The sequence below is a fragment of the Nuphar pumila genome, chromosome 9 (genome assembly GCF_984573655.1).
Source record: "Nuphar pumila chromosome 9, dmNupPumi1.hap1.1, whole genome shotgun sequence".
NCBI lineage: Eukaryota > Viridiplantae > Streptophyta > Magnoliopsida > Nymphaeales > Nymphaeaceae > Nuphar > Nuphar pumila.
Window position 1 is genome coordinate 63,691,943 of NC_143257.1, and position 24,899 is coordinate 63,716,841.

The 24,899-nt window shown below is 36.8% G+C and overlaps 1 protein-coding gene across 2 annotated transcripts in view; it reads left to right on the forward strand.

The window, feature by feature from the left end:
* The window catches only part of LOC149828616 (uncharacterized), a 39,205-nt gene extending 15,034 nt beyond the window's left edge, over positions 1 to 24,171 (forward strand). For both annotated transcript variants that reach the window (XM_090016907.1, XM_090016908.1), the window contains 3 exons: positions 22,701 to 22,820; positions 23,056 to 23,237; positions 23,470 to 24,171. In XM_090016907.1, coding sequence (XP_089873033.1) covers positions 22,701 to 22,820; positions 23,056 to 23,237; positions 23,470 to 23,779 — 612 coding nt within the window. In that variant the 3' untranslated portion in view covers positions 23,780 to 24,171. The remainder of the gene's footprint in view (positions 1 to 22,700; positions 22,821 to 23,055; positions 23,238 to 23,469) is intronic.
* Positions 24,172 to 24,899: the final 728 nt, after the last annotated feature.

Below are 24,899 nucleotides of genomic sequence, written 5' to 3' on the forward strand. Positions count from 1 at the left end.
TATGCTTTATTTACCTGTTCATCTGGTGTATTGCTTTTCTTGCCTGTACCATCTAGTAAACAATTTGCTTAGACATTGAGTTAATTTTCTCTTAATAACATTTTGACTTGAAGAAGCTGTAGACTTGAACATAATTTGAGCAAAATTGCTGTTGGCCGTCTGTGGCTTCTTAGGATAGTCTCTTGTTTTATTTATCTTAAGATTTGACCTGATGTTGCTGTTAACTCATAGACTTTAATATTCTGAACTAGTGATTTAGTGCTTAACTGCTTATGTTCCCTTCTCTTTTCTTATTTGATCTATTTTTTCAAGTCAAGGGAAAAAGAATTTAGTGTTTGCTTGTTGTTATTATCTTAGAATGTTATTATAATAACTTGAATTCATCTGTTTAGGTTGTTATTACTATTATATAGAAGAAAATTAGATGGATCAAAGGGATATATTCAGATCGACCCATACGACTAATGAAGGATAATGTTCAAGATGTTCGTGATGTTAGCCACATCATGACACAATGATCATAATCACAATGATGTGTAGGGTTATATCTTTTGCATGTCATGATGGTGCTAATTCTTGACCCTGTCAATGATAGTGGTTGTGCATGTAATACAGTTTTCTTGATGGCAGAGTATAATGATGGTGATCAGGTTTTGGTAATTGTCATGATAGTTGGATTAACTTATAACAGGACTATATTTTTGGTGAAGTAAAACCTATGTCACATGGGTGCGGGTGCGGGTGCGGGTGCGACACGGGTGCGGAGCAATTCCAAAAAATTTGGACACGGGGACTCGGCTATATATATATTAAAAAATATATATTATAAATATATATATTTTAAATATATATAATTATATATATAACAATAAATTAACACATAAAGATTGTAAATTTTAAAGCAAAAATAAAAAGCAATTCTTAACAACACAAACTTACCAAAATATAACACATAAAGAAGCTTGTGAGTGTGATAAACAACAAAACTTATCATAAATCAGCCTCATCGTCTGAATTAGAGGGAAGAACAGGATTGACGTAGTCTATGTTGAGAGTATGTAAATTATGTTCTCCCTCAAGTCAAAATCTTCTGGATTTACATCCCAATTCTTGGATGGTCCACAACTGCATCAAAAAATGACTATATTAGTATCTAACTTAAAACTTTGAATGCAAATATTTAAATACAAACTTTGAATATAAAAAAAAAGTACCTATATTCTTCTTTGGTGCGGCGAGAAATTAATCGTAGATTTGAGTGAACATAAACAAAATCCTCTGCTCTTTTACTAGCGAGTTTGTTTCTTTTAATGTTGAATTTGAGCATATGTACTCCAATTTCTTTCACAACAAGATGATGTAGCAGGTTGGGATAACAACTTCATTGCAAGACGTTGCAGATTTGGTGTCTCTGATCCATATGTTGCCCACCAATTAAGGGGATCTTCCTCATCCCTTGCCACAAGTGCTGCTAAAGAATCAAATCTCTCAGTAGAAAATTTGCCAAACTCACTATTTGTAACCTTAAACATGTGAGGATCATTAAAAAGTCTTCCCAAATATATCATTCTATTTCTTGATATCTCAGGATCTTCATTTGGAGAAACACGACCAACACCTGCTGTCAACCATTTTTTTGCGTAGTATTTTGGATTGAGAGAGTGTGCCATGCAATGCAAAGGTGTATTGTTTTTATCCCATCTTCTCACTAAAACTTATTGTACATGATTGTAAAATTCTGAATCATCAAGTGCAATATCTTTCTTCTCATGTTTAAAAATGATACTTTGAACTTTTTCAATCATATTGTCCCACATTTCATAAATTCTATGAAGCACGGGTACATCTTTATCAACTTCTCTCAACATTTCCCAAATAGGCTTTGTAAATTCAACAAAATATGTAATTTTATCCCACAAAAAATCATCACAGATGCTTTTTTTGATAGCTTGAGCCTTGACATCATCTTCAGTACGATAAAAATCCCAATCTTGATCAGCCACCATCATCATCAATGCATTCTTGAGTTGTTTAATTTTTTTTATCATAACAATGAAAGAAGCAAAACGAGTTTCAGCAACTTTCAGTAACTTGAGATCAGAATGCCTATTAAATATAGAAAGGGCATGATGATGGTTTACAACAAAATTTCTAATATTCTGAACATCATGTTCTATTTCCTCAATCTATAAGCACATTTCATGTGCATGTGCATCATCTTTTGATGGATTGCATATACTCTTAAGTGCCAAATTTAAACAGTGTGCTGCACAAGGAGTCCAAAAAATATGTGAATATGTATCTTCACTTGCCAAATTCATTCTTGCACAACTGCAAACTGGAGCATTGTCAGTAATGATTTGCACCACACTTTCTTCACCCACTTCTTTTATCACTTCGACAAATAATCTCTTTAAATATTCAGCATCTTTATACTCTCCAGATGGCCCATTAAGTGAGTAAGCAATGAAGTTTATCAGTGGTCGCCTTTGTATATCAGTCCACCCATCAGAAACAATCGACACTCCATGTCGTTTCCATGCAAATTTTTGAGTCTCTAACAAGTCTTCAATTCTATTTTTTTCCTCTGCAAAAATGACTGTTCTTAGTTTTTCTGAACTAGGAGGCACATAACCACTCAAATTGCAATTAGCCAAAGATGTAATCATATATTTTCAGTATGGACTTCTAGCTACATTAAAATAAATTGAGCTTGAGTAAAAGAATCGACCAATCTTTTTATCAATTTCTGCTCTTGCCATGTTTTTGAATGATGCTTGTATTGTTTTATTGCTTTCCATCTTTCTTTTCTTTAAAAGCTCTTCTTGTATATCACTAGCAATAGGAAAAGACAAATTAATCGAATCGCTTCTCATCTATGCAATTTTCTTCTTTTCAGCTTCCTCTTGTTTTTTTTTAATTGCTTTAACATGTCTTTGTCAACCCCAGAACATGCCCTAATTCCTTGACCACGAATATGCAAAAGATGTGCTTTCACACGTGTATAAGAACCTGTGAAAACAATCTTACATAGATTACAATGAAACTGCACATTCCCACCACCACCACTACTAGCTTTTACCCCTTTTGTCACAAGCCTCCAAAGTGGTTGAGAAACTTCTAATTCAGGGTTAGAACTTGAACCAAATGTATTGACACTACCGCTAGAACTCGCCATTATATCTGAAAAGTGAAAATTGAAAAGAAAATAAGTAAATAAAATAAAGTTAATAAACCGTTCAAAATAATAATAATAGGAGCTACCCCCTATCTAACGCAAAAAAGGAGGGGCAGGGCAAGCCCCTGCTGAACGTTATCCGTGCCAGGGGCTTTGCCCTTGCCAAAAAGCCAAAGGCAGCAGGGGAAACGAGGATGGGCTCAACCCCTCCTCGTTTCCCTTGTTGTTCGGCGTCGCAAGGCTCGGCCTGTCAGCCGAGCCCCCTCCTTCCCCCACTCCTACTTCTTACCCCTGCAATAAAAGGGAAACGAGGAGGGGCTGAGCCACTCCTCTATGAATCAGACGCACAGGGAGGGGCCGAGCCCCTCTTTTGCGAGCAGAGGGTGCAGGGAGGGGGGGCGAGCCCCTCTTCTGCGAGCAGAGGGTACGGGGGGAGGGGCCTGCCTGACATAAGCGAAACGAGGAGGGGCCAAGCCCCTCCTCTGTGAATAGGAGGCACAGAGAGGGGCCGAGCCCCTCTTCTGCGAGCAGAGGGTGCAAGGGAGGCTGCGAGCAGAGGGAGGGTTGATCGACATACCTGTTGAGTGTTGACGGAGGGGGAGACGATGGCTGCCTGTGCGTACCGTCGCCGGAGTCTGGATCGTTGGCGTGGGTGTAAGAGAAAGCTGCGGGGGCCGGAGGGGAGAAGCAAAATCAAGAGGGTAAGCACCTCCCCCTGTCGATAAACCCCTTTTAGGGTTCGGCTGCAAAAGAAATTTGGATCTGGGTCGGACCCGACCCGACCCAGATCCAAAATGTGATTTAAAAGTCAAAATGAACATTTTGGGACTCGGTCAAAATTGACCGAGTCCAAAATGTGGATGGACTCGGCCTGGACTCGTTGACCGAGTTTGACTCGCCGTTGACTGAGTCCGGGCCGAGTTCGAAGCTGCACCCGAGTTCGCACCCGTGTCGGGGCGTGTCGATTCGGGTGCGGCACCTCCTTAGCCGAGTCCGTGTGACATAGAGTAAAACATGATTAATGGTGTCGGAGTATGATGATTTTATTGTTGATATAGAATCATGTTCTTGGTCGTACATGTTTACAGAACTGTGAGGTTGGCTTCATATGCAACTACTGATGGTGGTGATTGTGCATGGTAACACAAGATTTGTTACGACAATGAAGCCGTACATGATACTTCAAGTACAAGGTTTTGATGATGAGCAAGTGAATCAACTGCATTTCAGCTAAGTCAATGAAGAAATATGGCAAACATTGAAGAATTCGATGAAGAATCTTTGAAGACTAGTGTGCAAATGTAAAATTCATTAAAAGTCTTAGATTCTTGTAAGAGCCTTACTTAGAGTGCATATTTTGGTTGCGTTTTAGCCAGTGTTGTTAAAAACGCGCCTCAAGGCGCAAAAAGCGCGCCTCGCCTCGAGGCGTGACCCTTTTCGCCTTGAGGCACACTTAAAAAGCGCAACACCGTTAAGGCGTACGCCTCATGCGCCTTGAGGCGAGGCGCGCCTCAAAGTGAGGCGCGCATTAAAAATCGGATGGCCCGGACCCGAGTTCGACCCAGATCCGGGCCCGTATTCTCGAAAGATCGAAGCGCCTGTGTCTTTAAAAAAGACACAGGCGCTTCGGGGCGAGGGAAATCCCTCGCCCCTTCTCTCTCCACTTTGTCCCCTCTCGTCCCTCGCCACTGCTGTCGCCGGCCACCACTCGCAGCCGGCCACCACCCGTAGTCGATCATCGCCGTGCGACCACTCGCCGCCGCCGTGCGACCACTCGCCAGCGACTCACAGCCGTGCCAGCGACTCCCAGCCACCACCGTGCTACCACTCGCCGCCGCCACTGCTGTCGCCGGCCACCACTCGCCGCCGGCGACCTCTGCGTTTTCCGGTAACAATTTTCTGGGTTTATCACCTTGGGCAAGATGAAGCGGTTGCTCCGCTCCCTTGGCAGCCCTCATCTCGAGTTTAAGGTGCCACTCGAGATCAGAGCACCACTATGTCTAGTGCTTCCAAAAGAAAGCTTTTTTCCGATTACATCCAAAGGCTGATTTTTTCACTCACCCACATAACGATTGTGTCTTATGTTCTTCTCTTCATCGATGGAAATACATTGGCTCATTGTTGTCGCTGAGATTTTTTCTTTCTCGAGAAATTGTTTGATATTTTTGAAGACCGATTTTCACCATATTACATGCTAGGCTGCTTGAATCTTTATGTGCAATTGCTTGAAATTTCTATTTATGTTTGTTACAATAGTTGACATGAATTTGCTGAATTTCTCTCCCCTCCTTAAACTCACTCATTTGATTCGTTGTGTGTTTAGGCTGTCCACATTTCTAGTACCAAGGGAAAAGGATCAACGGCCCAATTTATCTCTAGTATATTGATGGGACCTTTCTCTTTTACTGTTCTCTTGTTTGTAATGTTCAGTGGACTTCACCTTCCACAGTTTTTGCTTTTATGTTTGTGTGTTATTTCCTTTTGGTTTTTCCAACTGTAGCTATAGAAAAAGGCTCAAGTGGATGTTTATTGTTCTTTGCCATTTATGTTACTTTTACATGTTAATCTCATATTTTTTTTCGTATTTATTTGAGATTTTTTTATTTCGTGTTGGTTGGCGCTTCATCAATAAAGCGTTTCTTATTTATTTATAATTTTAGATCATTTTTATAGTTTTTTTTAAGTTAAATTTTTTTTTTGAGGCTTACGCTTTGCGCCTCGAGGCTTACGCCTCGCCTCAGATTTTGGTGGAGCGCCTCGCTACGCCTCAACGCTTTTTCACAACACTGGTTTTAGCTAAAAAGTCTTTAGAAAAACTTTTCTAAAAGAACCCTTCATGAAAATGTTTTTAGAAAACTCTTTTCTTAAATTTTCGTGTTTATTAGTCGACCAATAGACTCACCAGTCGACTAACCCTTTCGCGCCATATTTTCTAAGCAAAATGTCATTTTTATCAAAATTAGTCGACCAAAGGTTTTATTAGTTGACCGGATAGAATGTCTGTTTTCTGGAAATTTTAGCAGCAGTCGACTAATGACTTTATCAGTCGACTGGACAAAACATGTGTTTTCTGGAAATTTAGCAGCAGTCGACTAATGCTTTTATCAGTCGACCGGACAGAACATGTATTTTCAGAAAAATTTTCAAATTTTCAAACGGCTCGATTAACAGATCAGTCGACCGACGATAACTGTCAGTCTACTAATAGCTAATTATTAATCGACTAACTATTGTTCCAGTCGACTAATTTTGCCATTTTTCCTGAAACTTTGAAAAAGCGTGTCTTTTCATTTTTCAAACGTTTTGATCGTTCAAAATGAACTGTTTTGACACCCTTTCATACCCTCAACGTATGAAATGTTTCAACTATAAATATGAGTGCATTTTACAATCAAAAGCACTGCAATTCAATCAATTTGAATCAATTACTCTTTGCTTTTCACTCATATTCATTTTCTCACTCACGTGATATTTTTCACTTCAGTTTTTTCACTCAAATTCCTTTGAGAGATAGTGAATTCGTGAGTAGAGTATTTCAACAACCTCAAAAGCCAATTGCATCTCATTTGCATTCATAAGAAGGGCTTATAGGTTGTATTGTAAGTTGTTACTTATTTCATTTTTCTGTAAAAGGAAGAACTCCTTGGTTTAAAGGAGTTGTTTGCTTTCAGTAGGTGTGTTACTGAAAGTTGGACCGGATTTGGTCTGTATGATCTTGTAGTTACACAAGGTTGATAGTGGAAATCTCAAGCGGGTTTTGCTTGAGGACTGGATATAGGCCGAGAAAGACTGAACCAGGATAAATTATTGTGTTCTTTGTGTGATTACTTTGCGAATTGCAAAATCTGTCAAAATTCCGCAGACGATCTATAAAAGCACTATTCACCCCCCTCTAGTGCTCGTTGCCTCGATCCTACTGCACTTTCATTTGGTATCAGAGCAGGTTTGCTATTATTTTGATTTGACCATCATCACAAAGAAGGATGCTCTTCTGTTCGTCCTCCTCTTTTCGACGGAACAAACTATGGATACTGGAAAATGAGAATGACAATATTTTTACAATCCATGGATCTCGAAATTTGGAGAGTTGTTTCAGAAAAGTACCAAATGCCATAAACTGATTTCAGTCAATGGACCGATGAAGAAAAGAAAACTGCTTCACTTAATGCCGAGGCAATGAATGTATTGTATTGTGCCGTTGACAAGGTAGAGTTCAATCACATCTCCCAATGCTCTACAACAAATGAAATCTGGCATACTCTTCTCGTGACTCACGAAGGTACGTCAAAGGTAAATGAATCTAAAATCGCTTCTTTAGTTCATAAATTTGAATGGTTTAAAATGAAGCAAAATGAATCTATATCGGACATGATAACAAAAATGACCGATATCACTAACACTCTGAAATCCCTTGGAAAAGAATATTCACAAGTGAATTTAGTCAGAAAAATCCTAAGGTGTTTAACTCCTGAATGGGAGAGAAAAACTACAGTTATTGAGGAAGCAAATGATTTAAACACTCTCACTCTTGAAGATTTGGTTGGTAACTTAATGACATATGAAGTCCAACTTCAAGACAGACAAGAAGAAGAACCCAAGAAGAAATCTCTTGCTTTTAAGACTACTTCTGACTCTGAAAATTCAGAAGAAGATGAAGATGAAGATATTGCCCTTATTATAAGGCAATTCAAAAGATTCATAAAAAAGAGAAGATTTCAAAGAAAGGTAAAGAAAGCGGATTCTTCCAATCCAAATGAAGTCAAGTGCTTTAACTGCAAAAATGCAGGACACATCAAGAAAGATTGTCCTCTTCTTAAAATCAAGTCCAAGGACCAATTCAAGAAGAAAAAGGCATTTCAAGCATGTTGAGATGATAGTGACTCTTCTTTCGATGAAGAATCAAATGAAGAAGTCGCCAACATGTGCTTTGTAGCACAAGAAGATTCGGTAAGTTAATTTGACTATGATGATTTATTAAAAACATTCAATGATTTATATGCTAAATTTAAGAGTCTAAGTTCTAAAAACAAAGTGTTAAAAACTGAGAATTCAACTCTTGCTCTCAAAACAAAGTGTTACTTCAAGAGATAGAAGATCTTAAGAAGGAAAACTCTTGTCAAGCATTTGAGATAAAAAAAATTGGAATTAGAACCAACCTCTTACAAAAAGAAATAACTAGTCTAAAAGAAAAATCAAATGATCTTCTTTCTATAGTGACCAAATTCACAAATGGTCAAGAGAATCTAGAAAGACTTATTGGTTCTCAAAGATGCTCGTTTAATAAAACCGGATTGAGATATAGCTTCTTTGATACTCAAAATAGACCAAACTATGTGGTGAAGAATCAAAAACAATATTTTCAACCATTTGTTCATAGAATTAAATTTTCCAGTTCTAATAGAAATGCATCTAATCATGAAACTTATAATACTTATAAGCCTAGACATGATTATTCTAGAAATGCTAAATCTTTTTATAAAAAGAATATTTATTATCAAAGGAAACCAAAATCCAAATGGATATGGGTTTCTAAGACTAACTCTCATGGACCCCAAAATAGAAAAGGGTCAAATGCTTTGTCTTCTAATTTTGTTGTAGGTACACAAAATAAGGAGCAAATGGATATTGGACAACGGTTGTTCCAAACATATGATTGGAAGGCCGGAGTTATTTTCCACCCTCAAAAATAAGGATGGAGGAACCGTCACCTTTGGTGACAATAACAAGGGAAAAATAATAGGTATTGGTAATATTGGTAATCTAAAATTTTTCTTGATAGAAAATGTTCTTTTAGTAGATGGTTTAATGCATAATTTATTATCCATTAGTCAATTATGTGATAAAGGTTTTCTTGTTTTTTTTGAACATGATTTATGCTTAATTTCTGATTTTCAATCTAAAAAGATCATTTTTAAAGGTAAAAGAAGGAACAATGTGTATGAACTTTATCTAGATGAGTTACCCACTTTTAATAAAAAATGTCTTATTGTTTCAAATGAAATTCAATGGTTATGACACAAGAGACTTGGACATGTTAACTTTAAAATTATTTCAAAGTTATCCAAGAATGATCTTGTAAGAGGCCTACTTAGAATACCATATAAGAAAGATCACTTATGCGATGCTTGCCAAAGGGGTAAAAAAATCAAGAGTTTTTTTAAAGCAAAAGATATAGTTTCAACAAAACGTCCTCTTGAACTTTTACATTTAGATCTATTTGGACCATCTAGAATTTAAAGTTTGAATGGTAGCAAGTATGCTTTTGTTATAGTAGATGATTATTCTCGATTTACATGGGTGATTTTTCTAAAAAGCAAAAATGATGCTTTTTCTGAATTTTCAAAACTTTGTAGAATAACAAATGAAAAATCTACATCTATTATTAAAATTCGTAGTGATCATGGTGGTGAATTTGAAAATGAATATTTTCAAAAGTATTGTGATTTACATGGTATATCTCACAACTTTGCTTTTCCTATAGCGGCTCCACAAAATGAAGTTGTTGAAAGAAAGAATAGAACTTTGTAAGAATGTGCTAGAACCATGCTTCAAGATAAAAATTTACCAAAATACTTTTGGGCTGAAACAATAAATACAGCATGTTATGTTTTAAACCGTGTTCTTGTTCGACCAATTTTACATAAAACATGTTTTGAATTGTATTATGATCGTATACCAAAGATCTCATATTTCAAATTTTTTGGTAGTAAATGCTTCTTGTTAAATACAAAAGATAATCTTGATAAGTTTGATTCAAAATCAGATGAATCAATATTTCTTGGATATTCTTTTAGAAGTAAAGTTTATCGTGTTTTTAATAAAAGAACATCTTGCATTGAAGAATCTTTACATATTGCATTTGATGAGAATTGTGAGCAGGTTATACCTTTAAGCGAATGAGAAGAAGTAATACTTCTAGAAGAACCTTTGATAGAGAGTACTTCTCAAGAAAATGTTCCTCTTAACCGGTTTGGAAAGAAGTTCCCAATCATCCACATGAACAAGTTATTGGAGAAATAAAGAGTGGTGTTCAAAATCAGAAGGCAATTAGAAAAATATATTGCAAATATTGCTTTCATATCTAAAATAGAACCAAAGAATATCAATGAGGCTTGTGATGATGAATTTTGGCTTTTGGCCATGTCTGAAGAACTTAACCAATTTACTAGGAATGATGTTTGAGATCTAGTTGATAGACCAAAGGATCATCTAGTAATTGGAACAAGATGGGTCTTCTGAAATAAGCTGGACGAAAATGGCGAAGTCATTCGAAACTAAGCAAGACTAGTAACACAAGGCTATAATCAAGAAGAAGGCATAGATTTTGATGAAACCTATACACCGGTAGCTCGACTGGAGTCAATTCGAATGATGCTTGCTTTTGCTAGTTACATAAACTTTAACTTATATCAAATTGATGTTAAGAGTGCATTCTTAAATGGACACATCAATGAAGAAGTTTATGTAGAGCAACCTCCAGGCTTTGAACAACAACAACAACAACAACAACAACTACGCCTTCATCCCAAAACAATTGGGGTCAGCGATATGAACCAAAAAAGAAATTCATTTAGGGTCTTCCACATGAATCCTTTTCCTCCAATCATTTCTATCCAATTCCATGTCCTCGGTGAGGTTCAAAGCATTCATATCCTTTCCTATCATCTCCATCCAAGTCTTCCTAGGCCTACCCCGACCTCTTTTAACTAATATATTTTCCCATTTCTCCAACCTTCTAACTGGAGCATCATTAGGCCTTCGCCGAATATGTCCAAACCACCGTAAACGATTCTCTCGCATCTTATTTTCAATGGGTGCAACACCTACCTTCTTACGTATCTCCTCGTTCCGAATCTTATCTTTTATAGTATTTCCACACATCCATCTAAGCATCCGCATCTCAGCTACACTCATTTTTTGAATATGATGTCTCTTGGCAGCCCAACATTCCGTACCATATAGTAAAGCGGGTCTAATAGTCGTCCTATAAAACTTTCCCTTCAATCGCAATGGCATTCTACGATCGCACAGCACTCCAGTTGCACTTTTCCATTTCATCCACCCAACCTTTATCCTATGATTTACATCTCCATCAATTTCTCCATACTTTTGAATGATGGATCCCAAATATTTGAAATAATCATTCACCGGTATTTCTTGCTCACCAAGCTTCACTACACTCCCATCACTACTTCGTTGCTTACTAAACCGACATTCCATATATTCAGTCTTACTCTTACTCAACTTAAAACCTCTAGCTTCCAATGTCTGTCTCCATAATTCTAACTTAGCATTAACCCCAGCTCTAGACTCATCAATCAAAACAATATCATCAACAAACAACATACACCACGGTACATTTTCTTGAATTGATCTCGTAAGCTCATCCATCACTATCGCAAATAGGAAAGGGCTTAAAGCAGATCCTTGATGTAACCCAACCGTTATTGGAAAATTGGTTGTCACCCCTCCACAAGTGCGGACATTGGTTACTACTCCTTCATACATATCTTTAATTATTCTAATGTACTTGAGAGAAACACCTTTCTTCATCATTGTCCACCAGAGAACGTCCCTAGGTACTCTATCGTATGCCTTCTCTAAATCAATAAAAACCATATGCAAATCTTTGTTCCTCTCTCTATATCTTTCACTAAGTTGTCTAAGAAGATGTATAGCTTCCATAGTTGATCTTCCAGGCATAAAACAAAATTGATTCTCCGATATCATGACAACCTTCCTCAACCTAGACTCAATCACCCTCTCCCAAAGTTTCATAGTATGACTCATGAGTTTTATACCACGATAGTTTGCGCAATCTTGTATATCACCCTTATTCTTATATAAAGGCACCAAAGTACTCTTCCTCCACTCATTAGGCATCTTATTTGTTCGCCAAATCAAGTTAAAAAGATTTGTCAACCATTCTAAACCTTTCTCTCCCAAGCATTTCCAAGCCTCGATAGGTATACCATCTGGGCCAACTGCCCTTCTTGATTTCATTTTCTTCAAAGCCTCTGCAATTTCTTTTTTTTGAATCTTGCGCATGAAGTCACGATTAATCTCATGAAAAGGAATGGATAAGTCTCCAAGATCTTGAGCATGACTATCATTAAATAGCTTATCAAAATAATCTTTCCATCTCTCCTTAATCTCCTCATCTTTGACTAAAACCCTTTGCGTTTCATCTTTGATACATCTAACCATACCCAAATCCTTCGATTTCCTATCTCTCATCTTTGCAAGCCTATAAATATCCTTCTCGCCTTCTTTGGTATCCAACTTGTCATAAACTTCCTTATATACCTTAGCCCTCGCGTTTCGAACTACTTTTTTAGCTTCCTTCTTTGCTATCATATACTTCTCCAAATTCTCATTATCCCGACTCTTACTTAGATTTTTATAACACTCTCTTTTAACCTTAATAACTAATTTGACATCCTCGTTCCACCATGATGTATCCTTACCTAGTGGTGCACCGCCTTTAGACTCACCCAATACCTCCTTAGCCACTTTTCTCATGCCACCCGCTATCTTATTCCACATTGATTCTGAATCCTCCTCGAGACACCAATCAACTTCCTTAACTACCTGCTCTACAAACATTCCTTGTTTAGCTCCTTTCAGTGCCCACCACTTAATTCTAGGATCTATCCTATGTCTATCCCTTTTGCGGCATTGTCTAATTCTAAGATCTAAAATTAAGACTCTATGTTGTGCAGCTACACTTTCTCCCGGTATAACCTTACAATCGATGCAACAACCCCTATCTCTCTTTCTAAGTAGGAAAAAATCTATCTGACTCGTATTAACCCCACTTTTAAATGTTACTAGGTGAGACTCCCTCTTCCTAAACCAAGTGTTTGCTAAGATCATATCATAGGACAAACAAAAATCTAAAATCCTTTCTCCACTTTTATTTCTTTCTCCTATACCATAGCCTCCATGGATACTCTCAAATCCATCCCTACTAATACCTACATGTCCATTAAGGTCACCGCCGATGAAAAACTTTTCTCCATAAGATATCCCTTGTACTACTCCATCTAAATCTTCCCAAAATTGATGCTTAATGGAATCATCTAAACCTACTTGAGGTGCATAAACACTAATAATATTAATAATATCCGTACCTAACACTAATTTAATAAGTAAAATTCTATCACCCTTCCTACGGACCTCAACTACATTATCTATAAACTGACGACTCATAACAATCCCTACGCCATTCCTATTCCTATTTATTCCTGTATACCAAATCTTATATCCCCAAGGTTCTATCACTTTAGCTTTCTCACCTACCCATTTGGTCTCTTGAAGACATAAAATATCAATCTTTCTCCTACACATAACATCTACTAACTCTACCAACTTACCAGTTAAAGACCCTATGTTCCAAGTGGCTAACCTAATTTTATGGTCTTGGACTAACTTCTTTACCCCCACCCGTCCAACAAAGTGAGGGAACCCTTGCCTATTTGACACCACACCCGGGCGCCGGTGTGACGCGTCGCTTCTGGGCGATGACCTAGCAACCCTTGCCCATTTATCACTGCCTTCGGGCCTAGAGAGTACAGCGCGTCGCTCAGTAGGGAACGCCCCAACGAAATTCTCATATTGGTTCATTTTCATAGGATATGACAAAGTTTTTATGCTGGCTGTCACAGGCCTACCGCAACCCTCCTCCTTTATCCGGGCTTGGGACCGGCAGTGTATAACTAAACAGTTATACACAGGCGGAGTTACCTCCAGGCTTTGAAAATGAGAAATATCCAGAAAAAGTCTACAAGATAAAAAGAGCTTTGTACGGACTTAAACAAGCACCAAGAGCGTGGTATGAAAGACTACGAAATTGTATAGAACAATCTGATTTTTCTATTGGTCGGGTAGACTCCACTTTATTTATTAAAAATCTTAATTCAGATATTCTTATTGTGCAAATTTATGTTGATGACATAATATTTGGTTCTACTAATGATTCTCTTTGCAAAGAATTTGCTAAAGCTATGCAGGAAGAGTTTGAAATGAGCTTGATGGGCGAATTAAACTACTTCCTTGGACTTCAAATAAAGCAAATTGGAGAAAGAATCTTCATCAATCAGGCTAAGTATACAAAAGAACTTCTCAAGAGATTTGGGATGGACTCATCGAAATCAAGAAGAAATCCTATGAGTATAACTACTTTTCTTGATAAAGATGAAAATGGTAAAAATGTAGATACTAAGCTCTACAGAGGTATGATCAGATCTCTATTATACTTAACTGCTAGTCGACCTGATATAATGTTTAGTGTTTTTATGTGTGTAAGATTTCAAGCTAATCCAAATGAATCTCATTTAACTGCAGTAAAACAAATTCTTCGTTACTTGAAAGATACTTCAGATTTTGGTTTGTTTTACTCAAAATCATCTTCCTTTGATTTAGTTTCATATAGTGATGCAGATTTTGCAGGAAGTAAATCTGATCGCAAGAGTACTAGCGGAACTTGTCATTTCTTAGGAAATGCTTTAGTCTCTTGGTTTAGTAAAAAGCAAAATTCAGTATCACTCTCAACAACTGAAGCAGAATATATAACGGCTAGTTTAGCGTGTTCAAAGTATTATGGATTAAACAGACCTCAAAAGATTTTGGTTTTAATTACTCCACAACAACTATTTATTGTGATAACACTAGTGCTATAAATCTTTCGAAAAATCCTATTCAACACTAAAAAACTAAGCATATTGAAGTTAGACATCATTTCTTAAGAGATCATGTGTTAAAAGGAGATATTTCGTTAAATTTTATATCCACTAAAGAACAACATGCCGATATCTTCACTAAACCACTTAAAAATGAATTTTTTATGAGAATTAGGAGAGAACTAGGCATTTGATCGTTTTTGGATTTATAAAATGTTGATTTTTGAACAAAATCTCAAAATTGCACCATATTAGTTGATCGATAAATTTCTAGTCGACTGATGCTTTAAAATATTTACAGAAGGAATCACACCTTATTAGTCGACCGATAAAATTCTAGTCGACTGATATTTTTAATTTTTTTTTTTAAAAAGGACCCGATACCCCTTGATTTTTAACGCATTGTTTCATTTTTACGCACCTTTTTGTTTTTCTTAAACGAAACCCTTTGAAAAATGAAACCCTCTCTCTCTCTCTCTCTCTTCCGAAAAACCCTCGGAGTGCCGTTCGAACCTCTCCTCGCCGGAATCTTCTGGCCGTGACAGGGAGTCTCTTGACTTTTCGCCGGAATCCTCTTGCCGTGAGCGATGCCTCTTCAGTCCTCGCCGGAATTTGTGGCAGCCTCCTCTCACCTGCCGTCATCCACCGCGGACTCCTCCTCGTCTCTTCCCTCTTGCCTAAAATTTGTGGAGAATCAACATCCCTCTTCAGTGGGTTGTTACTGTTGATTATTTTGGCCACTACCAACGAATCTGAAGGCACATCGTTCACTTTGCACAACGCGTTTCTGTTGCACGACGACGGATATCTTCCTCCCGCCGGAAGTCATTTGGAAGCCGACATCAACACCATCTTCAACTGTTCTTCTCAACGACTGTGTTGATCAATTATTCTCTTCAACTGAATTTTTTTTGGTGAATCTGTTTCAACCATGCCTCGTCAGAAGACTGCATCCGCAAAAGGTTCTCCTCCTCCTACACCTCCAACAAGACATGGATTTTCTCTCAAATTACTCCGAAATCCTCTTTTATATGATACTTTTGGATCGATTTCTGAACTTCTTATTTTACCAACCGAAATGTCCTCTTTCACCTGTTTTCTTGTTACAAAATCAGAGAATTATTTTCAGGTATTTCACATCTTTTTGATGCCTGTGCAGACCCCCTTCATTATCCTTTTCTGATCCACTTGTTTTACACAAATTTATAAATTGATTATGAAACTGGAGTTCTTTCATCTCTTGTTCGCGATGTTGAAATTGAGTTTGATTCTAAAATGCTTGGACAAATCCTGACACTCTTTTCAATATTATTGAACTTAATGATGAAAGAATTTTTGAACAAATTCTTCTTCCCGGTGCACTTCATTGCCCTCCTTTCAAAAATACTAATCTTCAAACTCGTGCACGCATTGCTGGACGAATCCTTGCCCACAATGTTCTACCTAAAACTGGTTCTTTTGATTGCTATTCCACATATCTCTCTACGGCTCTTTATGTCTTGTTTGGAAATATTTCTGTAAATTGGGCCAATGTGTATTTTACTAATTTGTGGAAACAAAAACATTTCTTCCTTATAGATGTCTTCTTACTCGTATTTTTAGACATTTCAAAGTTCCCTTATCCAATGAAAAATATATTGAGCAAAATGAGTTCTTTGATCAAACTATTTTTAAACGAATGAAAATCAAATATCTGCCTCCTTTAAACTTTGATCAAACTGAACCATCTGAACCATCAATTTTTGAACCCTCATCATCTTCTGTGACACCTTCGTCTCAAGCAAAACGAAAGAAATTTTCTACCAGTCAAGACAATGATGAAGTTTTGCAGCGACTGAAAGCTTTGGAGCTGCATCAACACACTTTTCGTGAAGATGTGACTCAACAACTTTCTTCGATTCAGAAAGATATCACTGCAATCAAGGACTTGCTCAACTCACTTTTCTGATATTTGATTTCTGTCTTTACTGAACTTTGATACTTTATGGGTTGTAATATTTTGAACTTGAATTTACATTTTGCTTATGCTATTTCTGCCCTTACTCTTTTTTATTATGACAAAGAGGAAGAAAAAGATAGAATTTGGTAGACACATGTATGGAAATTTCATGAAAATTACAGGAGAAAAAGATAGACCTTGCATGAGAAATGAGAAATTAAGAGAGAAAAAGATAAAAATTGAATATTGCATTATGACATGAAAATTACATCATGAGAAAGCATTGAAAATTGCATTTATGAAAAAGTTTTAAAAATGCATGAAGTAATGATGAAAATGCAAACCATTCAATATGTGATATATGTGTTTTGAATTTACTAACTTTTAATGTTGTGCAACATATTAATAGGGGGAGTAAAATCTTCATCTATGCATCTAAATGCTTCATCTTTGATTAAGTTTGTCATCATAAAAAAAGGAGAGATTGTTACGACAATGAAGCCGTATATGATACTTCAAGTACAAGGTTTTGATGATGAGCAAGTGAATCAACTGCATTTCAGCTAAGGCAATGAAGAAATATGACAAGCATTGAAGAATTCGATGAAGAATCTTTGAAGACTAGTGTGCAAATGTAAAATTCATTAAAAGTCTTAGATTCTTGTAAAAGCCTTACTTAGAGTGCATATTTCGGTTGCATTTTAGCTAAAAAGTCTTTAGAAAAACTTTTCTAAAAGAACCCTTCATGAAAATGTTTTTAGAAAACTCTTTTCTTAAATTTTTGTGTTTATTAGTCGACCAATAGACTCACCAGTCGACTAACCCTTTCACGTCATATTTTCTAAGCAAAATGTCATTTTTATCAAAATTAGTCGACCAAAGGTTTTATTAGTCGACCAGACAAAATGTCTGTTTTCTGGAAATTTTAGCAGCAGTCGACTAATGACTTTATCAGTCGACTGGACATAACATGTGTTTTCTGGAAATTTAGCAGCAATCGACTAATGCTTTTATCAGTCGACCGGACAGAACATGTATTTTCAGAAAAATTTAGCAGCAGTCGATTGAAAGATTTTTCAGTCTACTGATGATATTATCAGTCGACTAACTTTTTCTCTAGTCGACTAAGTTTCAAAACTTCAGATTTTCAAACGGCTCGATTAACAGATCAGTCGACCGATTTTAACTGTCAGTCTACTAATAGCTAATTATTAGTCGACTAACTACTGTTCTAGTCGATTAATTTTGCTGTTTTTCCTGAAACTTTTAAAAAGCGTGTCTTTTCATTTTTCAAACGTTTTGATCGTTCAAAATGGACTGTTTTGACACCCTTTCATACCATCAACGTATGAAATGTTTCAACTATAAATATGAGTGCATTTTACACTCAAAAGCACTGCAATTCAATCAATTTGAATCAATTACTCTTTGCTTTTCACTCATATTCATTTTCTCACTCACGTGATATTTTTCACTTCAGTTTTTTCACTCAAATTCCTTTGAGAGAATTCGTGATTAGAGTATTTCAACAACCTCAAAAGCCAATTGCATCTCATTTGCATTCATAAGAAGGGCTCATAGGTTGTATTATAAGCTATGTCACATGGGTGCGGGTGCGGGTGCGGGTGCGGCGCAATTTTAAAATTTTTGGACACGGGGACTCGGTTATATATATTATTTTATTTTATTTTTTTAAAAAGATATTATTTTATTTTATTTAAAAAGTGCACATTCACAACACTGTGCACTGTGCGCACATGCACAACACTGTGCGCACAGTGCGCACACCTGTGCGCACTGTGCACAACACTGACACAACACTGTGCATTGTGCACAGGCATAGTAAACAGGCACATGCACATGCACTGTGCACTGTCTCTTTTTATATAAATTTTTTTTTTTTTTAGTTTTTTCAATAAACATTTTTGGACTCGGTCAAAGTTGACCGAGTCCAAAATGTGGATGGACTCGGCCTCGACTCGTTGACCGAGTCCGACTCGGCGTTGATCGAGTCCAGGCCGAGTCCGAAGCCGCACCCGTGTCCGCACCCATGTCGGGGTGTGTCGACTCGGGTGCGGCACCTCCCTAGCCGAGTCCGTTTGACATATATTGTAAGTTGTTACTTATTTCATTTTTCTGTAAAATGAAGGACTCCTTGGTTTAAAGGAGTTGTTTGCTTTCAGTAGGTGTGTTACTGAAAGTGGGACCAGATTTGATCTGTATGATCTTGTAGTTACACAAGGTTGATAGTGGAAATCTCAAGCGGGTTTTGCTTGGGGACTGGATGTAGGTCGAGAAAGACCGAACCAGGATAAATTATTGTGTTCTTTGTGTGATTACTTTGCGAATTGCAAAATCCGTCAAAATTCTGCAGACGATTTACACTATTCACCCCCCCTCTAGTGCTCGTTGCCTCGATCCTACTGCACTTTCAAGATCAACATTTAGATGATGATGGTGCACAGCTATTAGGGAACCCAGTTCTCTGCTGCTCACACTTAGAAGGGTACATCTGCTGAGGTTGAGCACCTTTTACTGTGCTTAAGATTGACCTGATTGAGCTCAAGCTATTTATTGTTTTTTTTCTGGGGGAAAGAGTTGATGGAGAGGGTGCTTTGACAGTGAACTCATGCCTCATGGTTTTGTTCCAACTACATAGCCTTGGGAAAGGTGACCTGGGTGCTGGCCACCTACACACTGTGGGTGCTAGGCAATTGCCTTTTGGGGGGGGGGAGTAGTAGTTAGAGGATGTAATCTTTTCTCTTATAATGTGAAAATGATTCATAATCAGTATTTGGTAAAATTTCGGCTTGTCTGGTAGGAGCAGCTAGTGCACATCTTGTGTTGGGACATTGCAAATTCAAATCCCAATGGTATCGTTGTATAACTGGTAGGGGTCTGCCTAACCCCAGCCTGCCTTTACATTTTTTTTTCTGTGGAATGTTCAGAATTTTCTTTATATGTTAATATTTATTGTAGAAGTTAGTGTCACTTGGGTCTTAGATTAGGCAGAGGTACTAGGTAGACCAGTGCCTATGCATTGCCTAACACTTCTGACTAAATAGGCCCTAACTGTATGACATTCTAACAGATAAGGGTCTTGATATCTTTAGTTGAACAAAATAGACTATATCAACAAAAGGTACTTTCTATCTCCTTAACCAGTATAATTGACTGCAGACCTACATGAATGCTTGATGTTCTTGTAAAATGTGACAACAAACAATCCCGTGCGGCTCAACCTTGGTTGAAGTCTTACACATTAATCTAGTTTAGGCAATCTTGAGAAAGGAAAGAAAGAATTCTGAACATGGGAAAACACATGCATTGCCATGCAAGTACTTAATATTGTCAAGGTCGTTATGTCTAACACAACTCAAAGTTCCCACCTGCTTGTTTAGTTCTAACGTAATGAAACAAGCGGAAAGCAAAATACGACGTGCATATGCACAATACAAGTCCTCTATGGGACAATACAAAAGCACACAAGTGCATACAAAGGCTACAGAGAGCCTAAATGGAATTCAAGAAGTAAAAAATATAGTTGTTATTGAGCATAAATTGCTTAGGAAAAGCATATAAATAGAGTAGGGAAACCCCCTATATATACAAGAGGTGGCCTTGAGGAGCTCCCAAGAGTCGTTGGGAGCAATGTTGTAAGTATTGTACCATATCGTACGATACGGTACATTACTATGGCAAAAGCGATACGATATACACTCATATCACGATACAAGTGTATATCGTATCCGTATCGTACGATACTCAAGTAAGAATGCATTTTCACTATTTTTTCACTAAAGGAAGTGAGTTAAGGTAAAAAATCTCTATTATGAGTAAAATTACAAAACTACCTTCTAAAAATTTCTTGCCTTGGGGCTCATGCCTTCAAACTCCCACCTTACGGGCATGGGGCATTGCCCTCCTGCAACCCCGCCAACTTACTGCGAAGTTGGATCTGCGAAAATTAGGGATTTATATCAAGGTAGAAATCAGGCTCTACACGCCGATAAAGATGACATCAAATGATCTGGCATGACAATGAGGCACTCAAATAATGAGTGAAAACCGATTGAAAATCGAATGCAACTATTGCCATAATATATTAATTACGTAATATGAAAGTATGAGTCTTGTTGCATGTTTCTAATTGCAAGATATTTAATATTTTGCATTGTTCTAGTGAGATAGTTAATATTTGATGATGTCTTATGCAACTCAGAGAGACGTAAATGCTTCATATTTGATTTTATGATCGTATTTTGTGCAATTCATCATTGTTTCATGTGTCATGATTTTTTTAGATTTTTTGTTAATGTTTTTTGTTTTTTATGATGTTTTTAGAATTTTTGATTTTTTATTAAAAAGTTATGATTTTTTACGATACAATACATATCTTATTTTGGGCTTGACTGATACAGGTAATGATACAGTACCTTTGTTGGAATCTCTCAACTGCTATAATTATAGTCGTTGGGAGCTATTCCAATGACTCTATAGTCATTTTGACCATAATGCCCTTACATAAAAAAATAACAAAAATAAAGAAACAGAAAATAAATACAAGAAAAAGACTAAACTGTCCCTAGTGGACAGTCTCTATTATATGTGTAAAATGTCCAAAATGCCCCTATTGGGCAATGCTTATTATATATATATATATACATCCAATACGTGTTGTGATTCTAAACTAGATCTGTTCCAGGTAAGTGTAGGCCTTCCAACCTGTTTAGCCCTAACCTGATTTAGCAAGTCTAGAATCAACCTTTTTCCCAAAAGCCATTTATGGTGTCTAGTCTGGTTGGAAATTATCATGTTGGTTTTAATAAACTTTGTTGTTATAAGTCAAGGTTGTCAGATCGGATCGGATGTAATACGACATTCGATCCCAATCCAAATCCGATTAGTTGGATGCGGTAGCCAAATTCGGATCAAATTAATAATTGAATCCAGATTCAGTATTGAGTTTTGCATCCAGGTTCAAATCCAAATCTGACAAAATCCGAATCCGAATGTGTAAATATCGGATTTTAAGCTAGTCTGGATTCTGTTTTGTCTGATTCCATCAGACTCCGAATCCGAATCCCGTTTATGTCAGATCTGATTAGGTTGAACTTGGTAATGGCTAAATCCGACCCGTTCACATGCCTAGGAGAAGTGGAAAATAATACAGGAAGTGGAAGCGAGATTTTTTAAAATTTATAAAAGCAAGAAGCAAGGGATCAAAAAGGAAATGAAACAGGAAGCTAAGTAGAAGTGATATGGAAATCGAATGGGAAGTGAAATGGGAATCGAATGGAAACCAATAAAAGCTAAAACAAAAATGAATATTGTTAAATATCATGATTTTTTAGTATAAAAATTTAATTTTTTCAAGGTCTAAAATATGATGATTATCAATTTACAGAAAATACATGGGGAAGTCAGTGAAAAACGTGTGCATATGGAAAACATGAAAATAAACACAAGAGAAGCACGTAGGAAGCGCATAGGAAAACATGGACGAAGCATTTGGGAAGCATAAAAACATTAGAGAATCAAGATTCCCATCAAGTTTCGAAAGTGAAGAGTATCATTCTTCTTAAGCAAGTCTTTGGGAAGCACACTTCCCAGCTATCTAACAACCTTCGACTCTGGTTTAACTTTAACCCTAAGAATTTCTGGTGAGGTCCAAGCACTTCAGTTACTGTGTCAAATCTGGCATGGTAAAATTGGTCTTTTCTTGGAAGTTGATTTGCTGATTTACCTTTAGTTATTTGAGGAAATTGTTATGTTCTGTTGACCTTTTGCCTGTAGTTGGACTCAGGCTTACTTTATTTGCTTTCAAATTATTCTCCATTATCAAGCACTTTCTTTTGTTGCTTTTGATGTGGTGGTCAAAGTGTTAAAGTCCTGTTTCCAGGCGGTCATGTATGTCCTTTGCTTCCGCATGAGGTCGTTCATGGAGGTTCCTCAGCTGAAATCACTACTATTCCAGATGCCCCTAGATGATATTTTGAGGAATAGCTTAGAACCATTAACGGTATGTTCTTCAAAAGCATCAAGTATTTTTTCTTTTCTGTTTGCAAATTTTAACATAATTTGGATACGAGACATGATGGTGATCTCCTTCATAACCATTACATATTTCCTTTCAGAGAAAGAAAAACATGCAAATTTAAATTTGGACCAGTCATATTTATCATGAACATATTTCTGTTGTGTATCCTTGTCACCATTTAGAGGTGATCTGATGAGGTTGGTTCAACTTTTGGTAGGTATGCTTGCCTTCTATAGTGGAGGAATTTCTGAAACAGGCTACAGGAGTCCGTCTACTCAGGTTAAAAGAGACTCTACCCGAAGGCTTTCTGGAGTCTGTGATCTCAAAGGCTTTCGGTGGCATTGAAAGACTGGACATGTTTTTTCCATTTGATCCTTACTTACTGAAGAAATCTGACAGGTTTGATCAACTTTTTGATCTCATGTGTCCATAATGGGGAAACCCAAAAAAAAAATCAAAGATACAAAAAGCAAAATGTATCTAGTCAATGCATTGTAGTAAATGTTTGACATAATGTTGGTGATGTTCATGGTAATAGAGGTGTTGCCTATTGTTGGTATACACGATCTTCATAAAATCAGCCATTTTTCAGTAACAGGAACTCTGATCCTTCTTTCGCAATCTCATGCAGGTTCATCCGACCGAATTTCACATTTTGGTCAATGATAGAAGCCAAGTATGAAGAGGAAGAAGATGGTGATGATGATAGTGCCATTGCTGATCTGGATATGGTGGATTCAGATGGTTATGCAGAAAATGGCAAGCTTGGTCAAAGCTTGACAGATTTTGACATCGATGAATGTGGTTACTCAATGAACATGATGTCGATTACACCTAAGGATTCTTTGTCCAGATTTCTTGGATCGCCAATTTTACCAGAATTTGGAAGACTTGTAGCGATGCCAGCCAAGCTCAAACCTTCAATGAGTCCCGAGTGGTAAATACTGCATGAGTTGGTTGGAGAATTTGGTAATTTTGTTGGTTGTCTAAACCAAAAAAAGAAAAGAAAATGATGGTTGGATTCTTTACCTGCATCGGCTTCTTGGGAGTTTGATGATATCAGAAAGGGCAGGGTTATCGCAAAAGGGCAATTTGGAAAGAATCTTCTACCATGATTTCACGTCGCCTGCCATGCAGAGTGGAGTGAAGGAAATGCATAAATCCCTTCACTGTAGCAATAAATTCATAAAAATCAGTTTTTGTTTTTCTTTTGAGAGCCTGTTTTGTAATTTAACAAATTCAATGACCGGTTTAAGAAGATAACAAAATTTTGTTCCATATGTATAGGGTAATATTTTTGTGTTAAATGGGCACAGTGTTAAATGAAACATGTTATTTACATTTTTTGTGTTTTTTTTTTTCACAATTCCAACAGCATAGATGTGTTCAACATGATTGGTTTATTAGAAATTGACACTTGAATCATATATTTTGTATGGAAAAATGGCATTTGGACCTTTAAAACTTTGAAAATTGTAGGTTGATTTTAGAAACCTTATAAAAGCCATTCCATGCATCCGAATCAAATGCTTCAAATAAAAAAACCTTTAAATATGTCAGCATTGAAAAAAACTAAAAAATCTAATAGCATGTTTAACAAGGATATTTTGCCTCATACCACTATATATATATATATATATATATATATATATATATATATAGAGAGAGAGAGAGAGAGAGAGAGAGAGAGAGAGAGAGAGATGAGTAATGCATTGGTTCTGCCGACTTTTTCATTTTGCTCCCTCAAAATTGCATCTTTTTGGTATTTTTTCTCAAATCTAACACTGTGATCTATAGGTTTTGTTTAGTTTGTGATCTATAGGTTTTGTTTAGTGGGAGCTGGCTTTTGGATCACCAGAATCTAATATATATATATATATATATATATAGGTTTTGAAAAAAACTAAAAAATCTAATAGCATGTTTAACAAGGATATTTTGCCTCATACCACTATATATATATATATATATATGTATATATATATATATATATATATATAGAGAGAGAGAGAGAGAGAGATGAGTAATGCATTGGTTCTGCCGACTTTTTCATTTTGCTCC